This window comes from Theropithecus gelada, chromosome 1, assembly GCF_003255815.1.
Source record: "Theropithecus gelada isolate Dixy chromosome 1, Tgel_1.0, whole genome shotgun sequence".
NCBI lineage: Eukaryota > Metazoa > Chordata > Mammalia > Primates > Cercopithecidae > Theropithecus > Theropithecus gelada.
In genome coordinates, this window is record NC_037668.1 from 194,841,152 (window position 1) to 194,867,955 (window position 26,804).

The 26,804-nt window shown below is 38.9% G+C and overlaps 1 protein-coding gene across 2 annotated transcripts in view; it reads right to left on the reverse strand.

Moving 5' to 3' along the window:
• Positions 1-26,804, reverse strand: part of PRRX1 (paired related homeobox 1) — a 75,981-nt gene that overhangs the window by 8,351 nt on the left and 40,826 nt on the right. The window contains exons 2-4 of one of the 2 annotated variants that reach the window (XM_025395468.1): positions 11,062-11,237; positions 4,520-4,701; positions 569-640 (exon numbers count right to left, since the gene is read on the reverse strand). In XM_025395468.1, the coding sequence (XP_025251253.1) occupies positions 586-640; positions 4,520-4,701; positions 11,062-11,237 (413 nt within the window). In that variant the 3' untranslated portion in view covers positions 569-585. The remainder of the gene's footprint in view (positions 1-568; positions 641-4,519; positions 4,702-11,061; positions 11,238-26,804) is intronic. The other variant, XM_025395459.1, reaches the window with a different exon arrangement.

Genomic DNA, 26,804 nt, shown 5'->3' on the forward strand with positions numbered 1-26,804 from the left:
TCTTTCTATTGTTGCAAGACTTTTTTTGAAGTGCACATTGCTTATCAGTAGGTTCCAAACACCCCTGTGAAATAAGCAATAGGGAAACTATTGCTAGCTTCATGTTAGATACAAAGGTACATAAGAGAGCAATGATCTGACTGGCCTGAGGAGCAGCAGAAGCCAGGACAAGAAAATAATTCTTCCGAACCCTGTCCGGTAACCTACAAAGTCTCACGATTCAAAGTGTGCACCAAGTGTCGGCAGCATCAGCATCATCTAGAAGCGAGTTAGAGATACAGAATCCAAGCTCCACCCTGGACTTCGTGAATCAGAGTTTGCACAGTCACGTGATCCCAGATGTTTCCTGTGCACAGCAATCTCTGAAGAGCCCTGCTCTAGACTAGTATCACCCTACTATTCATTTCGTGGACATGCTTTCTTGCAGCTCTGGTTCCCAATAGTATTCCTCACTTGAGGACTTTACTGCTGAAATTTCTAGAACTGCACCCCCACTTTCTTAAACACTCTGAATTCCCACTTAAACCCTACCCCAAGCAGCCGCCCTCTTCCCCCTCTGACAAGTTACCTTTTCAGTGTCTTCCGTTAGAATCCGTTATGAAGCCCCTCGTGTAAACAACATCTTGGGAGGGACGAGGATCTATTTTTGAAAGTGTGAAAGGGAGAAATAAGCCAAATGCGTTCAGCAGATGTCAGGCAGCACCATGACCATGATCAAATGAGGGGAGGAGAAGGATGGGGAGGGAAGCTGTGGACGAGGATAGCTGGCCTCTCTTTCACTGATCACTAGCTTTCTTTTAAGCCCAGGCTTCCCTCTGGAAACGGCACTTCGGGTCAATAATGCAGAACCAGGCCATTCACTACCCACTTCACCTAGGAAAGGATGTCTCTGGGAAAATGTTTCTTGGCTACTTCATTTCAAATAACAGTCAAAAGTTCAGGGCTTGGTTGGTCACTGCTACCCAAGAAGCAAAGCACTGCAAGATTAGTGAGTCTGAGTAATTCTGGTGCTTGTGTGTGCTTTCATTCTTACAAGTTGCCTAAGAAAAATAGCTCTGAGTTAAGCAATGGGTGTGTGTGCCAAAAACAAGCTTCCTTTAACTGGCCACGGATGGATAAAGAAGACACCTGCCAGGACAACAGTGTCCGTGTTAGGGAATGCTTTGTCCCTCTGGTGACTCAGTTGCCTGCCTAATGTCATCACCTCTAACATGCTCAATCAAGGGAATGAGTGAGGTCATGACATGCTATAATTAGAGCAAACTATATGTCCTAGGGACAATCCTGGCTTATACCTGTTGTCCTAGTATAATTATTAATAGCGTTCCCCTTTCACTCTAAAAAATGCCCCAGTTTGAACAATAAATTACACTTCTATCACTCTGGATGTAAAAGACACCCAGAAAAAAAATATGTTGGCTATTTTCCAACCCAAAATTCTGACCATATGCAAATAACTGCTTTTATGCCTTGGTTTTCTCCTTTCTTTTTTCAGGGGATAACTGTGGAAGTCAACAAACTATCCTTTCTGGTAAAACCGTCTGCTCACTGTCTCTGGCTTGTATGGCCAAGCCACATCTATCAGTCCATTGGGATGCCCACACCCCACGGAGTGTGGACCTCAGCTGCAGGCATGCCTCACTGATCTGAGATAGCTCTTGAATAAAAAGGGGATTTTAGATAGTTTTCCAATCTTATACTTTTTTACTACTTTCGATACAATGCAAGGTTTAATTTGAATGAGAGTACAGTCGTGTGGCTTAACATGTTGGATAAAAACAGGGATCACAAGCATTAGTTCTAGTTCTGCTTGCTGAAGACTTAAATTTGGGCAAGTGTTTAGTCTCTTCTTTGGAAGCAGAGCAAGACAGAGCTATCACACAGGAGTGTTCCAAGAATTAACCAAGAGAAATGCCTTTTAATGAGTGTCACATGTGAGATAACTAACTTGACATAATAGTATCAACAAGAACAGTGAGTTAATTTTTCATAACACAAAAGGTCTATCATTTCCTTTGCTTTGGATCACTTGTTTTTCTTTTTTATTTCCTTAACAATATTTCCTATCAAGCTTCAAAGTGTGAAATCATAACATAGTTTGGTTCTAAACATAGCAGAAACTTCTCCAAATAACAGAATAGCTTTTTGCTACTTTTAGAAATTAACCAAAATATAAACACTTCAGTCAACATTGGATCAAAAACATTATTCTTGATTAGATTACTGTTTTAACATCACTTTTCTACTTATATTTGAAGAATAATTTATTCTTCATACAGAATATGAACATTTTATGATTTTTTAATTAATTTTTACAAATTCAATTTCTAAGAGAGAAATGATATAAAAGCATACCATGAAATGAGTAAAACGTACTAGGTTATATGATTTTAAGTGAGAAGAAGAGAATACAAAATAATATATACACTAAGGCTACACCTATATAAAATATTGAACTCTAATCACAAAAATGAACATACTAGTTATGTCAAGATGGTGAATTATGGATGTTTTTAAAAATGTATCCAGTATTTCTACATAATTCTTTCCATTAAAATAGAATATTTCCAAAACAGGCACGCATAAATTGCCATGTTAATAATTTCAATTAGATGTCCATATACTAAACACGTATGATGCAGACACTGAGGCTCAAAGGGCTGAGGTCCAAGTAATATAACCCTATATTAATTCAGGAAGGATTTCATCCCCATTCATGCAGTGTGCTGTGTGAAGCCTCTCACTGGTAAGGACCATGTGGCAGCCATCTGGATTGTTTATTGCTGGTGTGAAAAATTCCTATGGAGGACCCAGATAGAAAAAGGAACAATACTTCCTGGTTGTGACCATATTCAAACCAGAGATCTTGAAGCATCAGGCTTTGAACCACACCCATTTTCCAAGTCATTTAGCATGTTCATGAACACACTAAATTTCTCTTATACCAATATTTATAAGAGAAATAAAGCAGACTTTCATTTATTTAAAATATTAGAGAATATGTGATTTTACGATCGTCTTCAAAAACTGTATTTTTAGTAAATCTTATAGGAGAAGAGTTTAAATTTAAAATAGGGCACACAGATATAACTAATGTTTCAAGATCAGCAAGGCACACCACATCTGAGTGCAACAGGGCCCAGAATAAGACTTTCCTAGACGGAGGGTCTCTATGTGCTAAGACGGAAAGAATTCAGGCTAATTTTATAACAGGGGATTAAAAGAAATTTCCAAATGCATTTACCGTGTTTCTCTAAAGGAACTGATTTGGAACAGAAAGAAACTTTTAGATGAGGCTTTTTGCTTTGATTAAAGCTATGAACCTTTGAAAAACACTTGCATTTCAAAAATGTAGCATTTCATGTCAGGAATTCAACTTCATCTGAGACATAATCTCCTATATTTCATTTAAAACCTCTCCTTAAACCGATAATTAACCTTGACAATAAAAAGGTAAACAAAAGCATAATAAATGAATTTGTGAATAGTTCTGCCTCCACTGAAATCAGCCAGGGAGAACACGTAGGCTTGGCCTGGTTTCTCAGAGTACTCAGGTCTACTTTCAAAGAAAGGCACTCTACACTAATCCAATGGGTTAGGCACTTGTGTCTCAGCTTCCCTTCTGGCAGCCTGTATTTTCTGAACAGCATAATAATTGGAGGTTAAAAACCTCTTTATGAGATTGAAATAGTACTCTGTTATTTGTTTCTTTAAAAATGTTCAACTTTTTAATATAAAAGTTTAGTGTAAATTATACATTCCTTTTTTATTTAAAAGAAACACACACACAAACACATGCAGACACACACAGACACACACACACACACAAATACACACAAACTGATCCCCAGAGAAACCTTCAGACAAGTAGACAAGAATTAGCAATAGACTAGGAAGGCATTTGGCATTATAAGAAATTCACACCTACTAACAAAGAACCTTGGCCATGAAAGTGATCAGAATGAACTTGGGTTTTCCTTCCTTCTCTCTCTGTCATAGTCCCTCTCTGTCTCTCTCCTTCCTTCCTTCTTTCTTTTCTTTCTTCCTTCCTTCCTTCTTCTTTTTTTAAATTCAAAGTCAGTTTTACTGCAAAGTTTGCCTTTGGCCCTATACTTGGAGCTTTATAAGTTAAGTCCCTACATTTGCATAATACAACCAATTTATCTTAAATTTGGAAACAGGGTAAAGTGTTGTTGCAGAATTGTTGCAAGAGGGACACTGGGCACAGCTTAATGATCTTTTCTTTTAAATTCTTCCTCATCTTTGAAACCTTTGCAAGAGTTCCTGAGTCCAAGAGGAGATTGCTGAGATAGCCTGCCCCTCTTACTTCTGCCCCAAACCCTGCTCCTGGGGCAGCTAATAATCTCCTGGGAAAATGTGGGGATGTCAGCAAGTTGAATGTCTCTGAAGAGATTAACCCAGTAAGAAATGTCGGTGAGCTGCACAAGCAGCTTGAAACATGACCGACCGCTGAGAAACAAGCGGAAGTGGAGCAAGGGAGAGTGGGCCAGTCATTCACCTGTACGGAGACGCCGTCCCCCAGGAGAGATAATCGGTGGGTCTCGGAGCAGGACGAGGTACGATGGGCTGCTCCACAGCAGTCACGTCTCCTGAGTAGGATTTGAGGAGGGAAGCATTTTTATTGGCTAGCATGGCTCTCTCATTCCTGCGGAACTTGGCTCTTCGGTTCTGAAACCACACCTGGAGGATTGTTAGGAGGCGAGAAGGCATAAGGAAAGAGAGGAAAAACAAAGAAGAAGGGGTTACATGGATGAAATTCTGGTTGATTTTACTATATAATGCCTTCCCAAGGAAGATATAAGATGGCTATGGAATTCTCCTTAGAACAATAGAAACATGCCATACGCCTTCCCTCATGAGGGCCATTCTTAAAGGTCCAGACTATTACAAGACCATGAAATTCTCCAGTAATCAGGTCTCCGGAGATGGGATCTGTGACTTACAGACAGGACAGCAAAATATGGGTTATAATCCCTGTTACAATTGTAATCAAGAAAAATCTCATTAGGCTTCTGCCACAGAAATAATGACTTTTCTAAAAGCTTTCTCAAAATTCTTCAAAATGTGAAAATGTCATCTGCTTTCATAACAATTATATTTTAAGAAAATTCCCCATCTCCCAAAAGTAGATGTTCCAACAAAGATTTAAGAAGGAAGTGTTTTATTTGGGAGGTGCAAGGAACACCATTTGGGGAGCAAGGAAGTAACAGAGAAGAAAAGGCAACCACTAAAGAGTGTGCTACTAAACCAGCTATCTCTGCGTTTGCTCAATCCTACAGAGATCCTGAAAACTAAGACTAATGTAGGACACACACTTCAGAGTTATCCCTCTTGGGGCTGACGGAGTTGGGTGTGTGTACACTGGATCCTGTCAGTCGTTGGATATTAATGTTCCAGCACTTCTGGAATGCTGAAGGCAGGGCAGTCTCCTGAAGTTCTAAAAGAAACTGCTGGCACAGAAATGCAGGCACTAAAAGTTGGAAGCTGACCAGACTGCACTTAATTGTAGGGTTCAAGGGAAATGGACAGCACAGACAGCATTTGCTACAGCTAATAATAAACCTATCATTTAATTTTATTTATTTTTATTTTATTTTACAAGTTCTAGGATACGTGTGCAGGATGTGCAGGTTTGCTACATAAGTCAAACTGTCTCTGTTTGCAGATGATATGATCCTGTATCTAGAAAACCCTATCGTTTCACCCCAAAAACTTCTTAAGCTGATAAGCAGCTTCAGCAAAGTCTCAGGGTGCAACATCAGTGTGCAAAAATCACAAGTATTCCTATACATCTACAACAGAAAAGCAGAGAGTCATATCATGAATGAACTCCAATTCACAATTGCTACAATGAGAATAAAAAATCTGGGAATATAGCTCACAAGAGAAGTAAAGCACCTCTCCAAGGAGAACTAAAAACTATTGCTCAAGGAAATCAGAGAGGACACAAACAAATGGAAAAACATTCCGTGCTCATGGATAGGAAGAATCAATATCACGAAAATGGCCATACGGCCAAAGTAATTTATAGATCTAATGCTATTTCCATTAAATTACCATTCACATTGTTCACAGAATTAGAAAAAACTACTTTAAACTTTATATAGAATGAAAAAAAGCCCATATGGCCAAGACAATCCTAAGCAAAAAAAAAACACAGCTGAAGGCATCACACTATCTGACTTCAAAATCTACTAGAAGTCTACAGTAACCAAAAAACAGCATGGTATTAGTACAAAAGCACACACACAGACCAATGGAACAGAATAGAGAACTCAGAAAAGACTGTACATTTACAACCATCTCATATTCAACAAACCTGAAAAAAAACAAGCTATGGGGAAAGGATTCCTTATTTAATAAATAGTGCTTGGAGAACTGGCTAGTCATATGCAGAAAATTGAAACTGGACCTCTTCATTACACCATATACAAAAATTAACTCAAGATAGATTAAAAACTTAAGTATAAAACCCCAAACTATAAAAACCCTAGAAGAAAATATAGGCAATATCATTCAGGACATAGACATAGGCAAAGAATTAATGATGAAAACGTCAAAAACAATTTCAACAAAAGCAAAAATTGACAAATGGGATCTAATTAAAGAGCTTCTGCACAGAAAAATAAACTATCATCAGAGTGAACAGGCAACCTACAGAATGGGAGGAGATTTTTGTAATCTATTCATCTGACAACGGTCTAATATCCAGAATCTACAAGGAGCTTAAACAAATGTATAAGAAAAAAACAAACAATCCCATTAAAAAGTGGGCAAACAATATTGTTTGTTAAGTGTTACTAGGGCTAGGAACTTATATAAGCACACTACATACATTATTTCTAGTCAACATGACAATTTCACATATTAAGTTTTAATATTTCTATTTTACAGTTAGAAAGCAATTTCAATGAGATTAAATACAGTCATGCACCACATAATAATGTTTCAGTCAATCATGGACCTTGTATACGATGGTGGTCTCATTAAATTTTAATAATTATAACTTAATTATATTATAATTAAATTTGATATGTTTAGATACACAAATACTTCCCATGGTATTACAATTGCCTACACTATTCAGTAGAGTAATATGCTGTACAGGCTTGTGACCTAAGAGCAACAAGCTATACCCTATAGCCTAGGTGTGCAGTCAGTTATACCATCTAGATTTGTGTAAGTAGACTCCATGATGTTTGCACAATGACAAAATCACCTAAAAATGCAGTTCTCAGAACAGATTCCCCATTGTTAAGCATTATATGACTGTAATCTCTTGAAATTCACATAAATAATAAATGGCTGAGTTTCTGAACTCAAGGACATCCAATTCATGATCATACGACTCTTCCAGAGTGCTATGGAATTCTACTCATTCATTTACTCATTCAAGAAATCTTTATGGAGCTCCTCCTATGGTCCAGGCCCTGCACTAAATGCTGGAAAGAGAGAGATGAGAAACTTATGCTCTGCTTTTAAGCAGCTCACAACCTATTAAAGGAAGGCATGTAAATTTGAAAAACTGCAAAACAAGTATTTTAAATGCAATTATAGAAATGTATAACAAGGTATGGGAGAAGAAAATTCTTTTTGTGGAGTGAGCAGTTGTACAGCTCGAGGGGACAACATACACATAAAATAACATGTGATCAGTTCCCTGTAGAGCTGCGCAGCATGAAGGGCCTGGGTGGAAATTGGCCAAGGTGGAATCTGGACTTGGCTTCCCAGACTCCTGGCTCTTCTGTTTCTATTGTGCCTTCACATTGCTCATAGAGCTATCATCTTAAATGTTAATATAATCACATTAGTGCCTTGTTTTATATCATCTACTGGCTCCCCATCAGTCACAGAATAAAATAAAAACTTCTTAACTATAGAACTAAAGCTGTTCAGGAATTAGCTCTTTGTCCATCAATCCAGCCACAAGCCACATCACTCTAACCTCATACACTGTCCCTCTATGGCTCCAGCTCCTACCCTGTGTTCAAAATTACCTGTGGACTCCTAAATATGTTAGGCTATTTCCTACCTAAAAATATTCACACCAGATATTTCCTTTGCCTATCATATTCTTTCCTGCTTTGTCCAGGTATCAAAGCCTACATATTTTTTTCAAAGTTCAACTTTAACATTGAACATAACTTAAAAGTCATACTGGCTACACTACTTTCAAGATTTGTCCTGGGAGTTGTTTAATTTCTCTGCTCCTTTTTCTCCTAATCACTTGGAGATAATAATATCTACTTACAGGATAGTTTTGAGAGTTGGCCCAGAATTGGTGTCTAATAAATATAAATTCTCTCCCTTTTCCCCCAGGCAAATTAGATCATTCCTTCCTCTGCTCTATCACTAATTATTGTGCATTCCACTGATGTAGGAATCATATTATGGTATCATAAATGTATGGTTTGCACATCTATCTTCTCCACCCCAGTGCAAACATCCTTAAGGAGAGGGTCGGTGTCTTATTCATCCCCAGCAAACCAAAACTGGGTTCAAGAGCATAATGTGTGCTTGATAAGTGTATGAGGAAAAAAAGAGGAAAAAGAAGAAAAAAATAAATTTTGCAAAGATGAATAGAACATGGCCTCCATCTAAGAGGCCTCCTCAGTCCTGTGGGGGAAGTTGGCCCAGATACAACTCAATATAATACATTTCATGTTATGATAAATGCCATAAATATAAAGAAGCCCGGAATCAGAAGGGGTTGGTTCAGACTGGGAAAAGGTAGGCTTTCGTGGGGGGAGAGTAAAGTCATGGAGGGAGAACTCTGTCCTACTCGTTTAGGAAACGTTCACAGCTCTAAAAGTCATTAAATCACAGCAAGGTGGGAAAAGAGAAAGAAAAAAATAGTTCCAACATATAAAAAAGACATTTCCCTGTCATGATAGGGGCAAGACAGTCCACCAACCCCAAAATTGGTCTTTCACTTTTTTTTTTTTTTTTTTTGAAATGTCTACCATTGCCCTCTGCAGGTTTCCTTATTTAAAATTTAGATCACCTTAGCAAAAGTGGCACATTCGTGTGCTGTGGGTTACTGGACTAAAAGTATTCATTACACCACTGCAAGCTGAGGTGTGGCATAAAAGACATGGAGTTTTTGAGGAGAGAGGAAAGGATTTAAGAGCAGAGTTAGAGATTTGTGGTGAGCAGTGTAGGGGAAGAGGGTGTGGGAAGACAAATTTAATAATCTGCCCTGGATGGCGAATGGGAGAGCAAAACTGAGTGTTGTCCCTATGGGTCACTCTTACTTGAGCCCAAAGGGGCACCTGCACTCACACTTCCTCCTAACCTACCCTCAGGGACCCCACAGGCTCCCGTAACTTTCTTCTTTTGTCACTGACATTTTCGTTTTTTTTCTTGGGGCGTACTTCTTGGTGAGGTCCCTGTTTCCCCATAGGGAAACTTTCCCACTTTCTCTTCAGACTGAAGGGAGTACCAGGATCTCTGCATCAACTCCACAGTGGTCTCCCACTGTATACTGTGTCTCCTCCATAGACACAGACCCTAATCAATGGGGTAAAAACCTACCCTGGGGTCTAGCTCAAGTTCTGGCCTGTCAAGAGGGTTATCATTTGCAGAAAGAAATTCTTAACTCTCAGACAGAACATAGATATACAAACAATAATTTCGTAAGGAAGACAAGACAGATTGGACCTACCCACCTTATCAAAACAGCATCTTGCTACTGGCAATATGGAAGACAATAAGATCTTTCAGCAGAGAGCAAAGCACTACTCCAAAAGGCATTTAGCCAGGAGACTTTTATTCATTCAGTTTTTTTTTTTTGAGGGGGGGGACGGTGGGGGTAATTAAAAGCATGAACTCTGGATCTGCATGTCTGCATTCAAATCCTATTTCAGACACTTCCTAGCTATGTGATGCTGTGCAAAATACTTTAACCTCTCTGTACCTCAGTTTTCTCATCTGCAAAATGAAGAAGACTATCCACATCGTTGAATTAGTGTGAGGATGAAATACATTACTTATGTAAAGAACACTACTTGGCATATAAGGGCTCCAGTAGTGTTAGTTATTATATATTGTCATTATTGTTATGACTGTTAATCACAGGTTGTATGATGTTCTAGATGTCTGGCTTGCAGTTGATGTGTCATGGCACTAATGTTAGAAAGAATTGCTATTCTCTTTTTCCTGCCTTTCATGCTCTTACCCTCTTTCAGTTCACAGAGACCCTGAGGGTAAATAAAATCATCCACTTGAGTGTGCTCTTAACTCAGTTCCAAAGTATTCATTTCCCACTCCATCAGTGCTCATATTCATGTGTACTTACAACAAGTTTCTTGAAGACTGAGGAAGAGAGCTGAGGTAGGGGACAGAGAATTCATCTCTTTAACCACTTCAAGATCAAAGTGAAATCTAAGGGTGCAGAGTAAAATGCTCAGATGGACAATGTATATCACATAAATCTGGAAGTGTCAGAAAGAAACGGGTGCTGGGAGAGGAACCTGTAGCAAAGATTATTCTGCCCTACCTGAAAACATTCAATTTTATTAAAAAAAAAAAAAATACTTGCTGCCCAAAGAAAAACAGCTGGAAACAGGATTCTATCCTTATGCTGACCATTTGCAACCCTTATGAGTACCAGCTCCCATCTGAAGCCTCTAACTTGTATATTATTTGTTTATTTATTTATTTTTGAGGCAGAGTCTCACTCTGTCACCCAGGCTGGGGTGCAGTGGCACAATCTCAGCTCACTGCAACCTCTACCCCCCAGGCTCAAGCAATTCTCCCACCTCAGCCTTCCAAGAAACTGGGACCACAGGCACGCACCACCATGCCTGGCTATTTGTTTATTTATTTTCTATTTTTGGTAGAGATGAGGTCTCACCATGCTGCCCAGGCTGGTTTCAAACCCCCGAGCTCAAGCAATGTGCCTGTGTCAACCTCCCAATGTGCTGAGATTGCAGGCATGAATCACTGCGCTGGGCTATAATTTGTGTCTTTAAACAATCTTCAGAGATGTGCCTCTGAGGAGGGGACTACTTGGTGCGAGCTTCCCACAGCTTCAGTTACCTGCACTCTGGCCTCGGTGAGGTTCACCCGGCGGGCAAGGTCTTCTCGCACAAAAGCATCAGGATAGTGTGTCCGCTCAAACACACGCTCCAAAGCCTGCAGCTGGCTGCTATTGAAGGTTGTCCTATTCCTTCGCTGCTTTCGCTTCTTTTTTTCCTCTGAGTTCAGCTGATCATCTGGAATAGAATACAATGATGAAAAGAAGCCAAATTCACTGTAGGAGTCCCAGTTAAAACTTTTTTTATGGCATATCTATAGTGAGATATTGCTCCATTTGCTCACATCTTTATCAAAGTCCTATAGCCAAATGCCACTTTGCATGTGCAAATGTGGGCATTAGTGCTCTCAAGTTCATATGTCAAGAATCCCAGCAATTCTAATACTTGGCTGTTGCCTCTAAATCTGGCACAAGACCTGAACTGTCAGAGAGACATTACTTGCATGCTCCTTGATGCCTTGACAAACATGTCGAGGAAAATCGTACCCCTGTTCATGTTCTCTGAACTTCTCTAGAGATAAAGGAAGAAGAGTAGATGTTTTTGTACCTTGTTTGTCTTTGACAATATTATGCTCACTCATGTAGTTTAATAATCAAGTAGACCAATTATCTCCTGGTTCCTTCTCTCCTAACATATATACATGAACACAAAAGTAGAGTTATAGAGAAGAAACTCTGTTCGAACCACATTACGTGGATGTGTTTTACCATGCACTCCCCTTGAAGCAGCAATTAATTTCTAACAGCGTTCACTGAAGACTCCATGCTGTTGCAAAGGCAGGCTTCAGAGGCCTCAGCCTAGATCAGGACTAGTGCTACAATGCCATCAACCCAAGCTAACATTAGCCTGGAGCTCACTCCCTGGGAACCCAAGAACAGGAAACAGTTCAGAAAGATCCCTGAAAATGTTTCACTCAAACTTGAGTTCTAGGACCCTAAGATCTTAGGCACCTTTGAAGAATCACAACACCATTTTTTACCTGTCAAGATCCTTCTTGGTTTTCTCTGAGCTCCCCTGAAGGTAGCCTGGTGAGATAATTGTCCAGGTAGTCCATAGCAGTCAGAGAGTAATATGCTCCTGTCCTGCTGCCCCCACCCAGCCCAGTCAGGAGCGATGTATATGTGAAACTGAGTGGAATACCAGCTATGCTGACACCTTCATCAAACTGTCACCCTAAAACCTGAGCTCTGCAGAGCCCGTGTGAGTCCCAGAGATTTGCAACACCATGCTGCCAAAACCCAAGTCATACGCTCCATCTAATGAACTGGACTTATGTTCCCCTTAGCTTTTCCCCAAAGAGGCTCAGCCCCAAGAAAATTATGAGGCGTTGTAGTGAGGATGGGGAGAAAGGAGAGCTTGGCCATTCACTGTTTAGAAAGTACTTTTGGCTGTCTCTTCTAATATGCAAATTCTCCTGATTCTCTCTGATTATAAACAGAGAGAATACAAACACAACGTACTCAGTAAAACTATTAGCACGAGTCATGATGACACCTACCTCAGCTATAATATTGTTCTTATTACAAATCAAGGGAATGTTCTAGATTTGTGTACAGAGTCAAAATGTAGCTTAAATCCAGAGGCCTGACAACTAAGGTCTCTAAGTCTTTTTGCTAAGAGAACCCTTCTACATCAATGCTTCCTTACCAGGAAAACCCTTGAAGCTTAGAATGGAGACTGCACATTTCCTCTTGATAATTAAAGCACCCATATATAGTAAATGCTTGTTGAATTTGTTTTCAGGGAAAATGTGAAACTCCTCTTGTCCTTAGAAGACTGTTTCCGTAGCAAAAAATGTCATATGATCTCAACCAGATTCCTCCAGCCAAGAAGCTACCACACCATTCTCTCTGCTTTATAGTTTTGTGCAGTCAACCTTCTCTTTAGATTTTTACATTTATGGTGCCTCAACTAGGGGCCCAGCTTTGGTGGCACTTCTGTGACACTCAGTAAGAATGTAAGATCAGCTGCATCTTGGAAATTGAGCAAATTTAATAATAATTTTTGAGATCTACCAATGCCTAAAATATTCTAACCAACATCACTGATTGTACCACTAGCGATTAGCAAAATTAGTTTGCAATAAGATCAGCACTAGAATTCAAACACCTAGGATTAAATACCTTTTAGGTAGTTACCTTGCCCTTGTATTCTCTTTCCTATTTGGAAGCATTTCTCCCATTCATGTTCATTTTTCCAAATCATTTTGTCTTGTACTTCAGGTCTTTCTAGATAATACAAGCCCTTGTGATAGCACAATAATCTGAATTTCATGCCCCCAAAACAGAAGTCTGCAAAAAAAATCCTTAGCTTCTGTACTTTGTTTTAACTGAGACCAATTAGACCCTAAGCCATTTTAATCATACAGGTAAATTTCTGTTTTTAATAATATAGAGATAATTCTATTTTTAGTCATATAGAGAAAATCCCTTATTAAGCCAATCCCATGATTTGTTTCCTTCTCTCAAAGAAAATTCTTTCTTAGGTGCAACCACAAATTGTAAATCTTTTATGTTTTTTATAAGCCTATTTCTTCTTGTACTGCCAACTGCAATCAAGACCAAGAATATTTTATGTTTTGTTCTTAGTATTACAACCTGCTACATAATCTCAGTAGTTCTTTGAAATATTCCACTGTTGAATCAAATTCCACTGACTGTCCACCATAAACCACCAACTCCCCTGATGTGGGAGTAAGGGAAATGGAGAATTACAGTTTATGACAGGGAATAAATAGCTATGATGACCTGAAGCAATTCCAGCAAAAGTTTCCCAGTGAATGTTCTTGTTGTTTTTAACAAATGAAAACACTAGTTCAGATCATGTTGAAGGTGAGAAAAGACACAAATAACAGGGATCCAGGGAGTCTGGCTCTGGCAAATGTCCTTCAGAGTTCAAGCATAATAGAAAGAGACGATGAGTGGGCAACAGAGACAGCTCGAGCAGCAGTGCTGGGGATGGTCTGTCTTTGCTCACTAATCACAAAGTGTGAGCTCCCTGTTTTTCCCCAAGAATGCAGAACAGGACCCAGCACAGTATCTTCAGCAGTACAAAAGGAAACATAAACACTGTAGAGGTTTACATCTGCAGGGCATCTGAAGGACCTGTGATAAACACATTTATCAGATTCTTGGCTCTGGTTGAATACAGGGGAGAGAAAGCAGTGTGTTTGTACAAATTCCAAGAGGGTCAAAACAACTACAACTAGCAAAAACAACTACAGTGAAGGTTGATTTTGAAACATGCTTCTGAGGATACTGACATCCAATTGGTTATTAGGATGCATCTCATTCTTTGGCATTCTAAAATGGGAAGGATTCACCAAGTTGTAGAATAACCAGCAGAAACATGAATACATTTTTTTTTTTTCTTTGAGACAGAGTCTCGCTCTGTCGCCCAGGCTGGAGTGCAGTGGCTCAATCTCGGTTCACTGCAAGCACCACCCCCCGGATTTATGCCATTCTCCTGCCTCAGCCTCCCGAGTAGCTGGGACTACAGGCGCCTGCCACCACCTGCAGCTAATTTTTTGTATTTTTAGTAGAGACGGGTTTCACCATGTTAGCCAGGATGGTCTCAATCTCCTGACCTCGTGATCCACCTGCCTTGGCCTCCCAAAGTGCTGGGATTACAGGCGTGAGCCACCGTGTCCGTGTCCAGCCTACATGGATACATTTTTATCAAAGTCACAATGTTTCAAATACAAAGTGTGTATGGATTTTACACTTTTTTGATAATTGAGTAAACTGAAAATATGTAGTTATTGTTGCTCTTAATAAAAACAAGCGAAACATCCTTATAAATAGGTGTAGTCTTGCTTGGGATCATGAGTCATAAAATATTGGCATCTAAGAAAACCCATGAAATTGTCTAATTCAACCATCTTATTTTACAGATGAGTTAAATTAGATCTAGAAGAACAATGTGACTTGCCCAAAATCACAATGCAGACTTGGGACCTCTAGCCAGAGCGAGAAACCAGGATTCCCAATTCCATTCCACTCTTAAGTGCAAATGACAGCATACACGCTGTGCAAGAGAGAAACAACAAAGCATCCGACACATAAATGGAAACTATTCCCCAGGGAAAATGTTTATAAGAAAGACAGATTTTTCCATACTAGCTGTTATAAAAAGGGTCTGAGAAAGAGGGTCGATTAATATCACATGTTGTCCTTCCTACCAGAATAGCCATTAAAAAATGCAACCATTCTCATCTAGAAAGCTATTTTCATCCAGATGTTCTTGTATTCTTCTTTACAATGCTATCCATAAGTCCTTGCTTCATCAGTTAAATAAGTGCAGGGTTATTTTAGCTTAGTGGTATGCCCCGTCTTCTATCTTCTCCCACAATCATGGAAGATGATTTTCACTTTAGGACACAGTTTAAAATGTCTCTGTTCCTAAAACACATCTCAAATCTTACCTTCTCTATAAACCTTTTCTGATAGCACCAATTCATATTGATTTCCAAGGCTCTAAATTTATATACATATATTAGTATATTATCAAATACTTTTTTAAAATTATGGTTCAATTTTTTCTGTGTAAATATTTTGTCACCTTAGTGCATTCAGGTATTTCTATAGAAAAGAGATAGGATTCCTTGACATATTACGTTACAGTAAAAGTTGAAAGAGTTATAGTAATGTCATGGTATAGAAGCAGTCCCAGAATTTTAGAACTTCAGTGATTTATTTGAAGTTTTAAAGCACTGCGTAGTTTCTGAATTCCAATTATTCTTTTTAACAATACATAGCAAGTAATTATGTTAGCATTGTCTTTTGTCTCTGGATAGCTTTACCCACAGAGGAAAAATTCTTTTGCAGTGTTTCTTTATCAGATAGAATAGTTACCAGATTTAGAGAGGGAAAAAGGCTTGTTGTCTGATTCCTTTGCAAATGTAGGAATTATTCTTTCATTTTTATCCTTTACTAGAAAAGCGGCTGCAGGACACATGAATTATTTAAACCACCAGGAACGTACACAAGAAAGAGGTACTAAAAGAGATGGGTGTTTCTAAGGGATCACAATGTTAGAATACATATGAAGAACTTCTTGAGAAAAGAAGTCTGCAAGCCCAAGGTAGGATACCCTCTGTGTATTCAAACATGAGTTAAAGAGAACAATAGCCCTGAGCTTGACTCTAGTGTGAAGTTCACTCTGGACTCCTCCTGTGGCTGCTGACGTTGCCCTAGAGGGAAGGTGGAGGAGAAGGCAGAAAGTGCCATCCTCAAGCAGGGGGACCTGACAGCATGTGGTGATCCCTATTCACTAAGGCCTTGCACTCACCATGCAAGCTTCAACTAACTCCAACACCCCTCACCCTCTTCTGCTCTGCATCCTGTGGGAGGAACCTTAGAGATTCCAAATCATTGGTCAGCCAAACGTAATTTAAAGGTACGGTAAAAACATATTTTAGGAATGAAATCTGAAGAAAACTGTGTTTCCTATGCCTGGGTCACATCAGTTTGGGAAAAAATCTGATGCAAGAAGATAAAATGCCAGCTCCAGTAGCAGAAACCAACTACCACATCAAAGCTTGTCATCTGCCTTCTGGTTGAAAGCATGGCAGGCAAGCGGATCTAAAGTGCAGCCCGCTGATCATTTTATGGGCATTGAAGAATGTTTTCAAAGGAACTTATATTGCACAACAGCTACTTACTTTAATGGGATTTGTGTGGTTCAGGCCCTGTAACCTTTGGAAAATTGAAAGGAAGTGTAATTGCAAAAGCCACTAAAAACCGTTTAGCTTTTATTGCAAGGCCTATGAAAAGCAGCGAAATAGAGCGGTGGTATTCGTTTGAGTTTCTTTGGCTACACTCAGCATTAACTGAAATTAGGACAGCATCTTTCTAATAGGTGCCCTGATAAATGGCACATGGGTCACTTAACTGGGAAGACTGTTGCAACATAGACTGAGCTTAGTGCATCACAATGACCAAAGCCAAGTTGAGCAGCACACCCACTCCTTCTCAACGGCATAGTCCTTCAGCAGTCCTCCACCATTGACTCCCAGCGAGTATCAAGAGTGAACAGATCTCTGCCAATCCAAATACCCAATTGTGAAGCTATTGTGCATTATCACAGCACAGCTACCTGAACTAGAGCACACTAAATCCCCTAAACTTTGTTTGGTGGTCTTTACTGTCATCTTGGTAAGACTTGGTTCATTTTTAGTCAAGTATCAGACTAAGCCTTAGCGAACAGGATTAAAACACCTTATACGTAATTTGGGAAGTGACATATGTTCTCTGGAGAACAAAATGCTGTAAGAAGTGTGACATTACATTATTTTGAATGGTTTTGATCAAAAAGATGAGTCAGTGGCTCTGTGTAGACAGCTCAAAATGTAACTCTCTCAATATAGCCAACCCTCCTTTCAAGTAGAGAACACTCAAGAATATGAGGTACTCTAATGTGATTTGCACTGTTTTTAGCTTCTTTGTTATGTATTTCTTTTCACTTCTATAGAACAAATACATTTCTATAGCACCAAAAATGTTAACACAATCCATATCACCTTAAGTGCTTTAACTCTCTTAAGGCTTTTTCCTTAAAGGATTATTGACCAGAACCCCTGAGAATATCCAACACAAAGCAAGGACACTTGCCAGGACTGACTTTCTGTGTAGTCTCATATTGGAACCATACTTACTTCTGAGGCTATGTTGATAAATCTCCCCTCCCCCCATTATGTGGGCATTTTCCATGTGATGATGAATCTGTTTTAGACTATAACTCTAGAGCACAACATTTGTGTTTGTATTTAATTGAAGCTCTTATCAATGCTCAGTAAGTGAATAATCAGACATGAAATAATAATACTACTAATAATACTAATGTGTTCATGAATACATAATATTACTAATACCAATAACAATAATGTATTCATGAATACATTATTTGACTTAGGAATTGGACTGCGATTACAAACAGAGCTGAGGATGAGGCATATGCTCTTGTCTTCTTCTGCTGAGCTTTTTTTCCCTTTGCAGTGAGACCGTTATCACTTTGTAAAAGAGACGACATCAATCTTGCCATTACCAGTAGAAACTAGTGTTTTCATGAGAGGCAAGCATCATATGTCATCTTTTTCAATGATTCCTTATTGTTTTGGTTATAATTTTTAATGTTCTACAGAAAAATCTGGTAAACACAGGTTCTAAAAAACCAAGACTGGAAGCAGACAGGAATGAAGGAGATGTACATAGTTAATGAGTAAGCTCAGCTCTTAGAAGGACAGGAGTGATGGAGCAGAGCTTCTCCGCTTAGACAGAAAGACAGCTACATGGTATTTGAACTTGTGAGAACAAAAGCATGACTTGAATTTTCTTATAATTGTTAATCTTGTGTTAAATGGACAAGGTGCTTATAGCACAGAAAGCCACAGTAACAGAGAATTAGCTTTCCATCACAATAAGAGAGAGAACCAAGGGTAATTCTGTAACACTATATAGAATAAATGAAGAGGTCTGAAAAGGATATCAAAGTTTTTGGTGTTACTCTGGTCTTGGATGCCAAATAAATCTGAAGATGAAAACACACTAAAATGGTCAACATAAGAAGCTTGATATTTTAAAATATTTTTTAGATGAAATAAAATTATCCTTAAAGAACAAAAATTCAAATTTTATTTAAAGAATAAGAAAAGTTGAAGTGAAAATAATGGCTTACAGTTTGACTTTTTAGAGGAAAATACCATGCTTTAACATCTGAAGCTTTCGGCCGGGCGCGGTGGCTCAAGCCTGTAATCCCAGCACTTTGGGAGGCCGAGACGGGTGGATCACGAGGTCAGAAGATCGACACCATCCTGGCGAACACGGTGAAACCCCGTCTCTACTAAAAAAATACAAAAAACTAGCCGGGCGAGATGGGGGGCGCCTGTAGTCCCAGTTACTTGGGAGGCTGAGGCAGGAGAATGGCGTAAACCCGGGAGGCGGAGCTTGCAGTGAGCTGAGATCCGGCCACTGCACTCCAGCCCGGGCGACAGAGCCAGACTCCATCTCAAAAAAAAAAAAAAAAAACATGTGAAGCTTTCAATTTCGGTATCTGTAAAATGGTTGTTGGCTTAGTCAGCTCAGGCTGCCAAAACAAAATACTATAGACTGGGTAGCTTAGACAACAGAAATATGTTTCAGAGGCTGGAAGTCTCAGGATGAGGGGGCTGGCCTATTTGGGTTCCTGTAGAGGGCCTGCTTCCTGGCCTGGAAACAACTGCCTTGTTACTATATCCTCATATGGCAGAGAGAGCAAAAGAGAGCAAGCTTCCTGGTCTCTTCTTATAAAAACACTACTAAGTCCATCATGAAGACTCACTCACGTGACCTCATCTAAACCTAATTACCTTTCAAAGACCTTAGTTCCAAATAGCATCACATTGGGGATTACGGGTTCGATATATGAATTTGGAGAGGATATAAACATTCAGTCCATGACAATTGCTTTAAGATACAAGTGATACATATATTTTTAAATGATACAAATTGTGACAACTAGTTGTGCACATTTCCTTATATTTTATTGTAAAATATGTATTATGGAGCAATTGTGGAAATGGCTTTGGATTGGGAATAAGGAGGCTTTGATTCTAAATCAGGGGAGTTACTGGGAAAGCCTGTGATGTTAGCCCTCAAGTGTCCTAACTGGCGTAATTATAGGTTAGGCTCTGGGACTAAGATCTGTTTCAAATTCAGCATCGTGGAGTTATAGGATAGCTTTTACATTTCCGATGCCTAGCCTAATTAAAAAAACTTTCAATAATTGCTCATTTAGGGTGATGACTGAATTATATTCTTTTGGTGGTGATGGTGTTGGTGGTGGTGTTTTTTTACTTTTTTGAGAAACATTTAGGCTGGATTTTATCTTGTATAAGGGCTGCAATGTAATTACCAGGCCTGGAGAAATCAGTGCTTGACATATTCCTCCATGCCTACAGCACTCTGCAGAGACAACACTCCAGACTGAAATCAGTGTGAATCTTTAGAAGACATTAGTTTACCTCTAACCACAGTCTAGAGAAAGAAGAAACGTACGATGTTTTTTAGAATAACTATAAAGAGTTATTCTATCTTCTAAATTTACTAAAAGGAGATAAGAATAACTACATACTTCTTTTCTCTGCCATCCTTGACCTTCTAACCATGAGTTAAGTGGCATCAGCCTTGCTGCAAACACTGCCTATATCAACCATTTTAAGCTAATCCCAAAATGGATGCCACTAACAATGGTTACATTCAATCTTGACTTCCGCATCCTCTCACTATCACTTTATTCATTCATTTGAACAAATATCTATTGAACACCTACATGCCAAGCAATGAGATGCTCTGAGTAGACAGAAATGTTGTATGTTGTCTACACTTCAAGATACTTACTTTATAACTGATCTGGAGAGAGAAGTCAAAAGCACTTGACAAGTAAAGTAACAGTAGAGAAAAAAACATTCCAGTACACTTGGTGGCCATCAGAGCCAGGAAAGGGCTAGGAAGGAGGACAGAGATACCAAAGTGAGTACAAGGTTAGAAAACACTGCATGGGCCTCTCTTTGTCATGCCTAAAGCTTAGCATGCTTTTCTCAGCTGACCTATTATTTCTCACGCAATCACTCCACATTCGTTGAACTGCTAATGGTGATAAAAACGTAATTTTCTTGTCCTTTTCATTTATATTTTTCTCCGACCTTGTCTTTCTTTGCCTAATAACACATCACAGACCTTACCCATGTCTACTAACTTTTACATTAATGGCTCCTTCTCCTTCCCCAAGTCTCGGCTGACCTGTCAATTCTTTGTAGGAATCTTCTGTGATCAACAGCCAGAAGTAGTCTTCTCACTATTCTTTACCCAGCATCTTAACCATCTGCTTTATAACACTTATGACAACCTGTACCTATTTACGTTGATTGCCTCACCCTAGAATATAGCTTCATGAATGTAGGCACCTTACTGACTCGTTAACTGTGCTATCCTGGCACCTGACATTAGTCTTCCATATTTTGGGTACTTTTCTTAGAATTATTAAATTAATATGTTAGACTGTCCTTGGTGAAAGTGCCTACTCTGAACAACCTGATCAGTTCACACTCAGTCACCAAACCTGACCACTTTTTCAGGGATCACTTTCTGTAATAAGGTCTTGACACACAAAATTTCCTGCTTACTGCATTTTTGTAAGATGTAAATTCCAGGATCAAATGTTTTGCAGGTTTTTCACACACTTTCTCAGTGAATGACTTTGCAGCAGTAATTATTCCAATTAGAAAGTAAGCCTTGAAGGCAGGTGAACAGAGTTTATAGAATAGCGCCCTAAACCTCTTAGTAGTGCTCAATAAATGTTTGGCTTTGATAATGATGACACATATGGAATTATTGACCATCTTGCTCCTAGAAAAGACAAAGGAAGTCTCAAAAGGCATGACCTGATACAGTTATTTCTATGTTCCAAAAAACATATTTAGCTTGAGGTTGTATTTTCTTCTAGTTAGTCATTTCCAGTCACCGTGTTTTCTGTTCCCTTTCTCTGGCAAAGGAGCTTGGGCAAAAGCCTAGCTAATTAATTCATTCTCCAATATACAGGAACATTACTGCCTGTCAACCACACCTAAGCCTTAATTATATGGTGATTTCCTCTCCAAGGATATGTGACTGTTTTAACTAGTAAGGAAGCCGATGCACTAAGGTCATATGAGAAAAAAAAGTTACATTTGGGTAAAACACCCAAAAATTCATGTGGAATAATCCTATTCCATTGAATCATGTCCCCTGTTGTTGAACAGCCCTAAAGAAGTCCTTGTTAATAGTCATTCTGTCTGCCTGGAGTGGAAATCTATGAGTAATCTATGTGTCACTGTGACTCATGTCGTGGCCAACACTTCCAAATCCTCATCATCTGAAATTTGGCAACAAGAATTTACACCGCTCAATTCATAACAGGAAGAAAGTGAATGAAGGAAAGACCTAATAAAAAGTTGTACTGATTAAACATAAAATGATAACCAGAAAAGGAAGATAATCAAGGTTAAGGAAGGACAATGACTTTTCAATCACCACCTGGGTCATTCTCTACCTTGGCATCTGTTTCCAATATGACTTCCATGGCAATTACAGATATGTTTCCTCCTATCACCTTGGGTCTTTTTTCAGGTTTTCCCTGTTTCTGAAAGTTTTGCAATTTTTAAATTACTTTGAAAAAGGACTTTGATAGTGATATGTTGAACCAACAGCAAGGACAAACTGGATATACTATTTTTTTTTTTTTTTTTGAGACGGAGTCTTACTCTGTCGCCCAGGCTGGAGTGCAGTGGCCGGATCTCAGCTCACTGCAAGCTCCGCCTCCCGGGTTTATGCCATTCTCCTGCCTCAGCCTCCCGAGTAGCTGGGACTACAGGCGCCCACCACCTCGCCCGGCTAGTTTTTTGTATTTTTTAGTAGAGACGGGGTTTCACTGTGTTAGCCAGGATGGTCTCGATCTCCTGACCTCGTGATCCGCCCGTCTCGGCCTCCCAAAGTGCTGGGATTACAGGCTTGAGCCACCGCGCCCGGCCTGGATATACTATTGTTCAATTCCACTGCAAGAGCATTCCCAACAATTGATAAAAGTTTCATTTACCAGCCTTCTTATTTCTTTTCTTTAATCTATTTGATTAAAATGGCACAGGGTGTAATTAGGTGGCTAATTTATTCAGAAGTCAGCACCTTTAAAATAAAGTATCATAGGAATAAACTTGAAATTTTCATGGACTCAGGAGATTCTTATAGAAAACATTTACTGACTAGGTGAGTAGATGGAAGAAAGGATTTGAGAAAATCAGATTTTATAAATACAGTGTTTGCATTAAATCAATTAAAGAAAATGTGTGTATGGTAACTGATTTAGGCAAAGTTGGAGACATTCTAAGCTGCATTTTATTTTTTTTAATCTAGCCAAGAAGAAAGTTAAAATGAAATATTTTCCTTTCTTGCTATTCAGCTGTGTTATGCAGACCCCTGCTGGGCTCCTTCACTTTGTTCTATTTGGCTATTTCTATACTAGGCCTTTTTAGTATTAGTGGTCATACCTTCCTTGATGATATCATTAAACTTATTCCTTTACTACAGATCTGTTAGTTTGAGGAGAAATCTTCTTGGCTAGAAGGATTATTACAATTTTCTTTCCTAGAGACATCCAGGGATTTCTTTTTCTTTTTCTTTTCTTTTCTTTCTTTCTTTTTTTTTTTTTTTTTTTAGGGATAGGGTCTTACTCTGTCACCCAGGCTGGGGTGCAGTGGCATAATCGCAGCTCACTCCAACCTCTAATTACTGGGCTCAAGTGATCCTCCTGCCTCAGCCTCCCCAGCAGCTGGGACTACAGGTGCACACCAACATGCCCAGCAATTTGTTTTTTGGTAGGTATGGGGTCTCACTATGTTGCCAAGACTAGTCTTGAACTCCTGGTCTCACGCAATCCTCCCACCTCATCCTCCCAAAGTGTTGAGATTACAGGTGTGAGCCACTGAGCCCGGCTGAGACTTCTGGTTTGAGCACCAGTCTCAGGTCTTCCCAAGACCAAATGACACTGAGCTTTTCTGGCCATTAAGTGTAGGTGGTCACCAAATGATACCAATGTAGGTAACTTCTTGACCTGAGAGAGCCCATTTTTTATATCAAAACTTATCTCTAATTAATCATAGCCCCAGACCAAATTATACAACAATAATATTATATTCTTTCCCACATTTTCAGCAATTCAATGTTAGTAAAAGTTTTTTCATAGAAATTTATGAGAAGTCAACTTTGTATAATGGGGCATGGAGGAATGTCAGTGGATCAGAAGCCAGACAACCTGAGTTCTCTGTCTCTGGCCCAAAAATGTCATCTTGAGAATGTAACTTTGCCAATCTAGATTTCTATTACTGTTGCTGTTGGAAAAGGGCATAGTATTAAATTATTTTTAATAACTCTTTCTAATTTTAAATTACAAACTCCTCTTCAAGTACTTGACCAATAGATAATTCTGTGCCTTCAAAGAGGTATATAGTAAAGAATAATATACTTAATTACTAATTATCCCCATTTTTGGAATCTATGAATTTAACAATGGATTAATTAGATATTGTGTAATTCCATGGATATACATTGCCGTGGTCAAATCTGCAATGTCTTTGATTGTTTTTAAATAACACTAGTAATGATATTTGCAGAAATTAGGGTTATTTCAACATTGCATGAATGCTTATTTTCTTTCAGATAATTTTTAAAGATAATGTTCAGATTTAGCAGGTATTCAAATACTTAACAAGAAACCAAAGAAAACTATTGAAAAACCGTGTATAAAGTTCTAGAGTTTTAAAACAATCTAACATTTAAGGGTGGAGGGGCATAATTTCTTATAAAATGTTTGTGTGTGTGTGTGTGTGTGTGTGTGTCTGTGTGTGTGTCTATGCGGGTATATATGTGACTTAGCTCAGAGAACCCAAAGTTGAACTGGTAACAACAGTGCTAGAAACATGAAAACTAGAAGCAGATTCAGTTGCTCACAGTGGGAAGGAACAACCTCTTGCAAAGCGAAAGTTTTACTTGTTTGAGTTCTCTGCATAGCCCACTAAACTGCTGAGACCTACTGTCATTACCTAGTACTGACTGTATCTGGTAGCTCACTTTGACATAGTAGTTTCTGGTAGGAGCTCCCAGACAATAGCTAACATGATATCACTGCCTGCTGAACTCAGCTGTAAACAAAATATATATACATTTTAAATAGATATTTCATGGCCAGGAGAGGTGGGTCACACCTGTAATTCCAGCACTTTGGGATGCCAGGGCGGGTGAATCACTTGAGCCCGGGAGTTTGAGACCAGCCTGAGCAACATTGCAAAACCCTGTCTCTACAAAAATAACAAAAATTAGCTGGGTGTGGTAGCGTGCTCCTGTAGTCCCAGCTACCTGGGAGACTGAGGTGGGAGGATCACCTGAGCCCAGGTGGTCGAGGCTGCACTGAGCCCATGATTGTGCCACTGCACTACAGCCTGAGCAACAGAGTGAGGCTATATATATATATATATATATAAAATATATAATATACATTATGTATATTTTACATATATATTGTGTATATAGTCTAAAATTTAAATAAACCAAGTCAGAGGATTTAAGTTTCCAAGTGAAGTAAATTGCCAGATTATGCTGGTTGGCACAACCATGAACTATATAAATGAGGTCTTAAATTGCTACATAATGCAAACGTGGAGTAGGAAAGTGGCAAAGTGGTGACAAAAAAAGGAATGGGGTACATTTAAGATGAATCACTAAGGATGTTTTTCCATTTAATTGTGAGCGTTTATATATTGAGACCATTCCACCAGGACCCAAATAACATGTGTGCCTTTGGAACTATTTGCAGTATATGTTTCAAAATTCAGACCAAAGCCACTAGGTAAGTTTTATGGGTCCCTCTAGAAGAGCAGTTTCTTGTCAGGGCTGGAAAAATAATGGCACAAAGCATCCAGTAACAACAGAATCTAGGCCTGTTAGTTTGATCCCAAGATGATGGCTCTTCCAAAAGGAGAGAATCCAGAAAAACAATGTATTCTCCAGACTGAGTGTGAAAGACTAATATTTAAGGTTTGGAAATGTTTTGGGTATAGTCTATTACATACCGGGTGCAGATCTGTTGGTGAAAATCTATTTACCATTTTATTTGTTCCAGCAAAGACTCTCATGAAGTTGAGTTTCTCCAAGATCATCATTTGTGGAGGCTAAGGACAGGAAACAGGAAAGATGTATGACACCAGCTTTCCAACGTCTGTCTTGCTTCTCAAGGTTCCTTTAAGAACACAGTACAGCTGAGAAGGCAAGTTTGCATTCAGGCCTATACAATGACTGCAGTGACCAATGGCCAATAAATCAATTACATCTTGTGTACCCTACTTAACCTATGAATATGATTAATATTTGGAGTGTGTTTTTTGTGGTCTCATGCCAAAAGTTAACCACAGCTTAGAGATTCTTGAACTTCAGAAAAATAAGTAGAAATCTATGTCCCCCACTTTATTCTCAGTGCAGTTGGAAAGAACAGAATTCCATGAGAGAGAAACATAATTGTGTTCATAACTTCTGAGCGTTGAGAGGTTGCATTTATACAGGCCTTTCTTTCAAAGATCGTAAAACACCTCACGTATGTTATTTCATTTATATTCCAAATGTGTTTATAGCATAACAAAAGGACAGAATACAATTTTAATTTTAAAGAGTGTTAATTTAATACATTTTAACAAAACTAAGCAAAGTTACATTTATCTAATTTAACATTTGGGGAAATCATTGTTTAGTTATATTTCAGAATAAAAATGGTCAGTGGGTAAGTTGATTAGTTTAACCTTTAATTAAAATTTTTATTTTTGCTTTGCTTTTCCCAGTACTCTAGGTCACATTGATTATTCTCCTTCCTTGACTCTGAGCTAGTGCTTGATTCACACAGTTTAGCACATGGCTGTATATTTTCATGATGTCTTCTTTGTTTTCTATGTATTTTGGTCTCAACTACATACTCAGGAGGAAGAGCTGACATGGACTGGAAATGACATTAATTAGAAGATAGAGCCTTGAGAGCCAGTCCTGTCATTCACTGTCTTTCAGCAAACTCACTCATCTTGCCTGAGCCCAGGGCATGCAGCTGATATCTGGTAGTTTGGCTACAGAGACCGAGTTCTGAAATAAAATGTAAAATACAAATGTAAAGTGTCCTAAATGTTTTCAAGTGTTGTTGTGA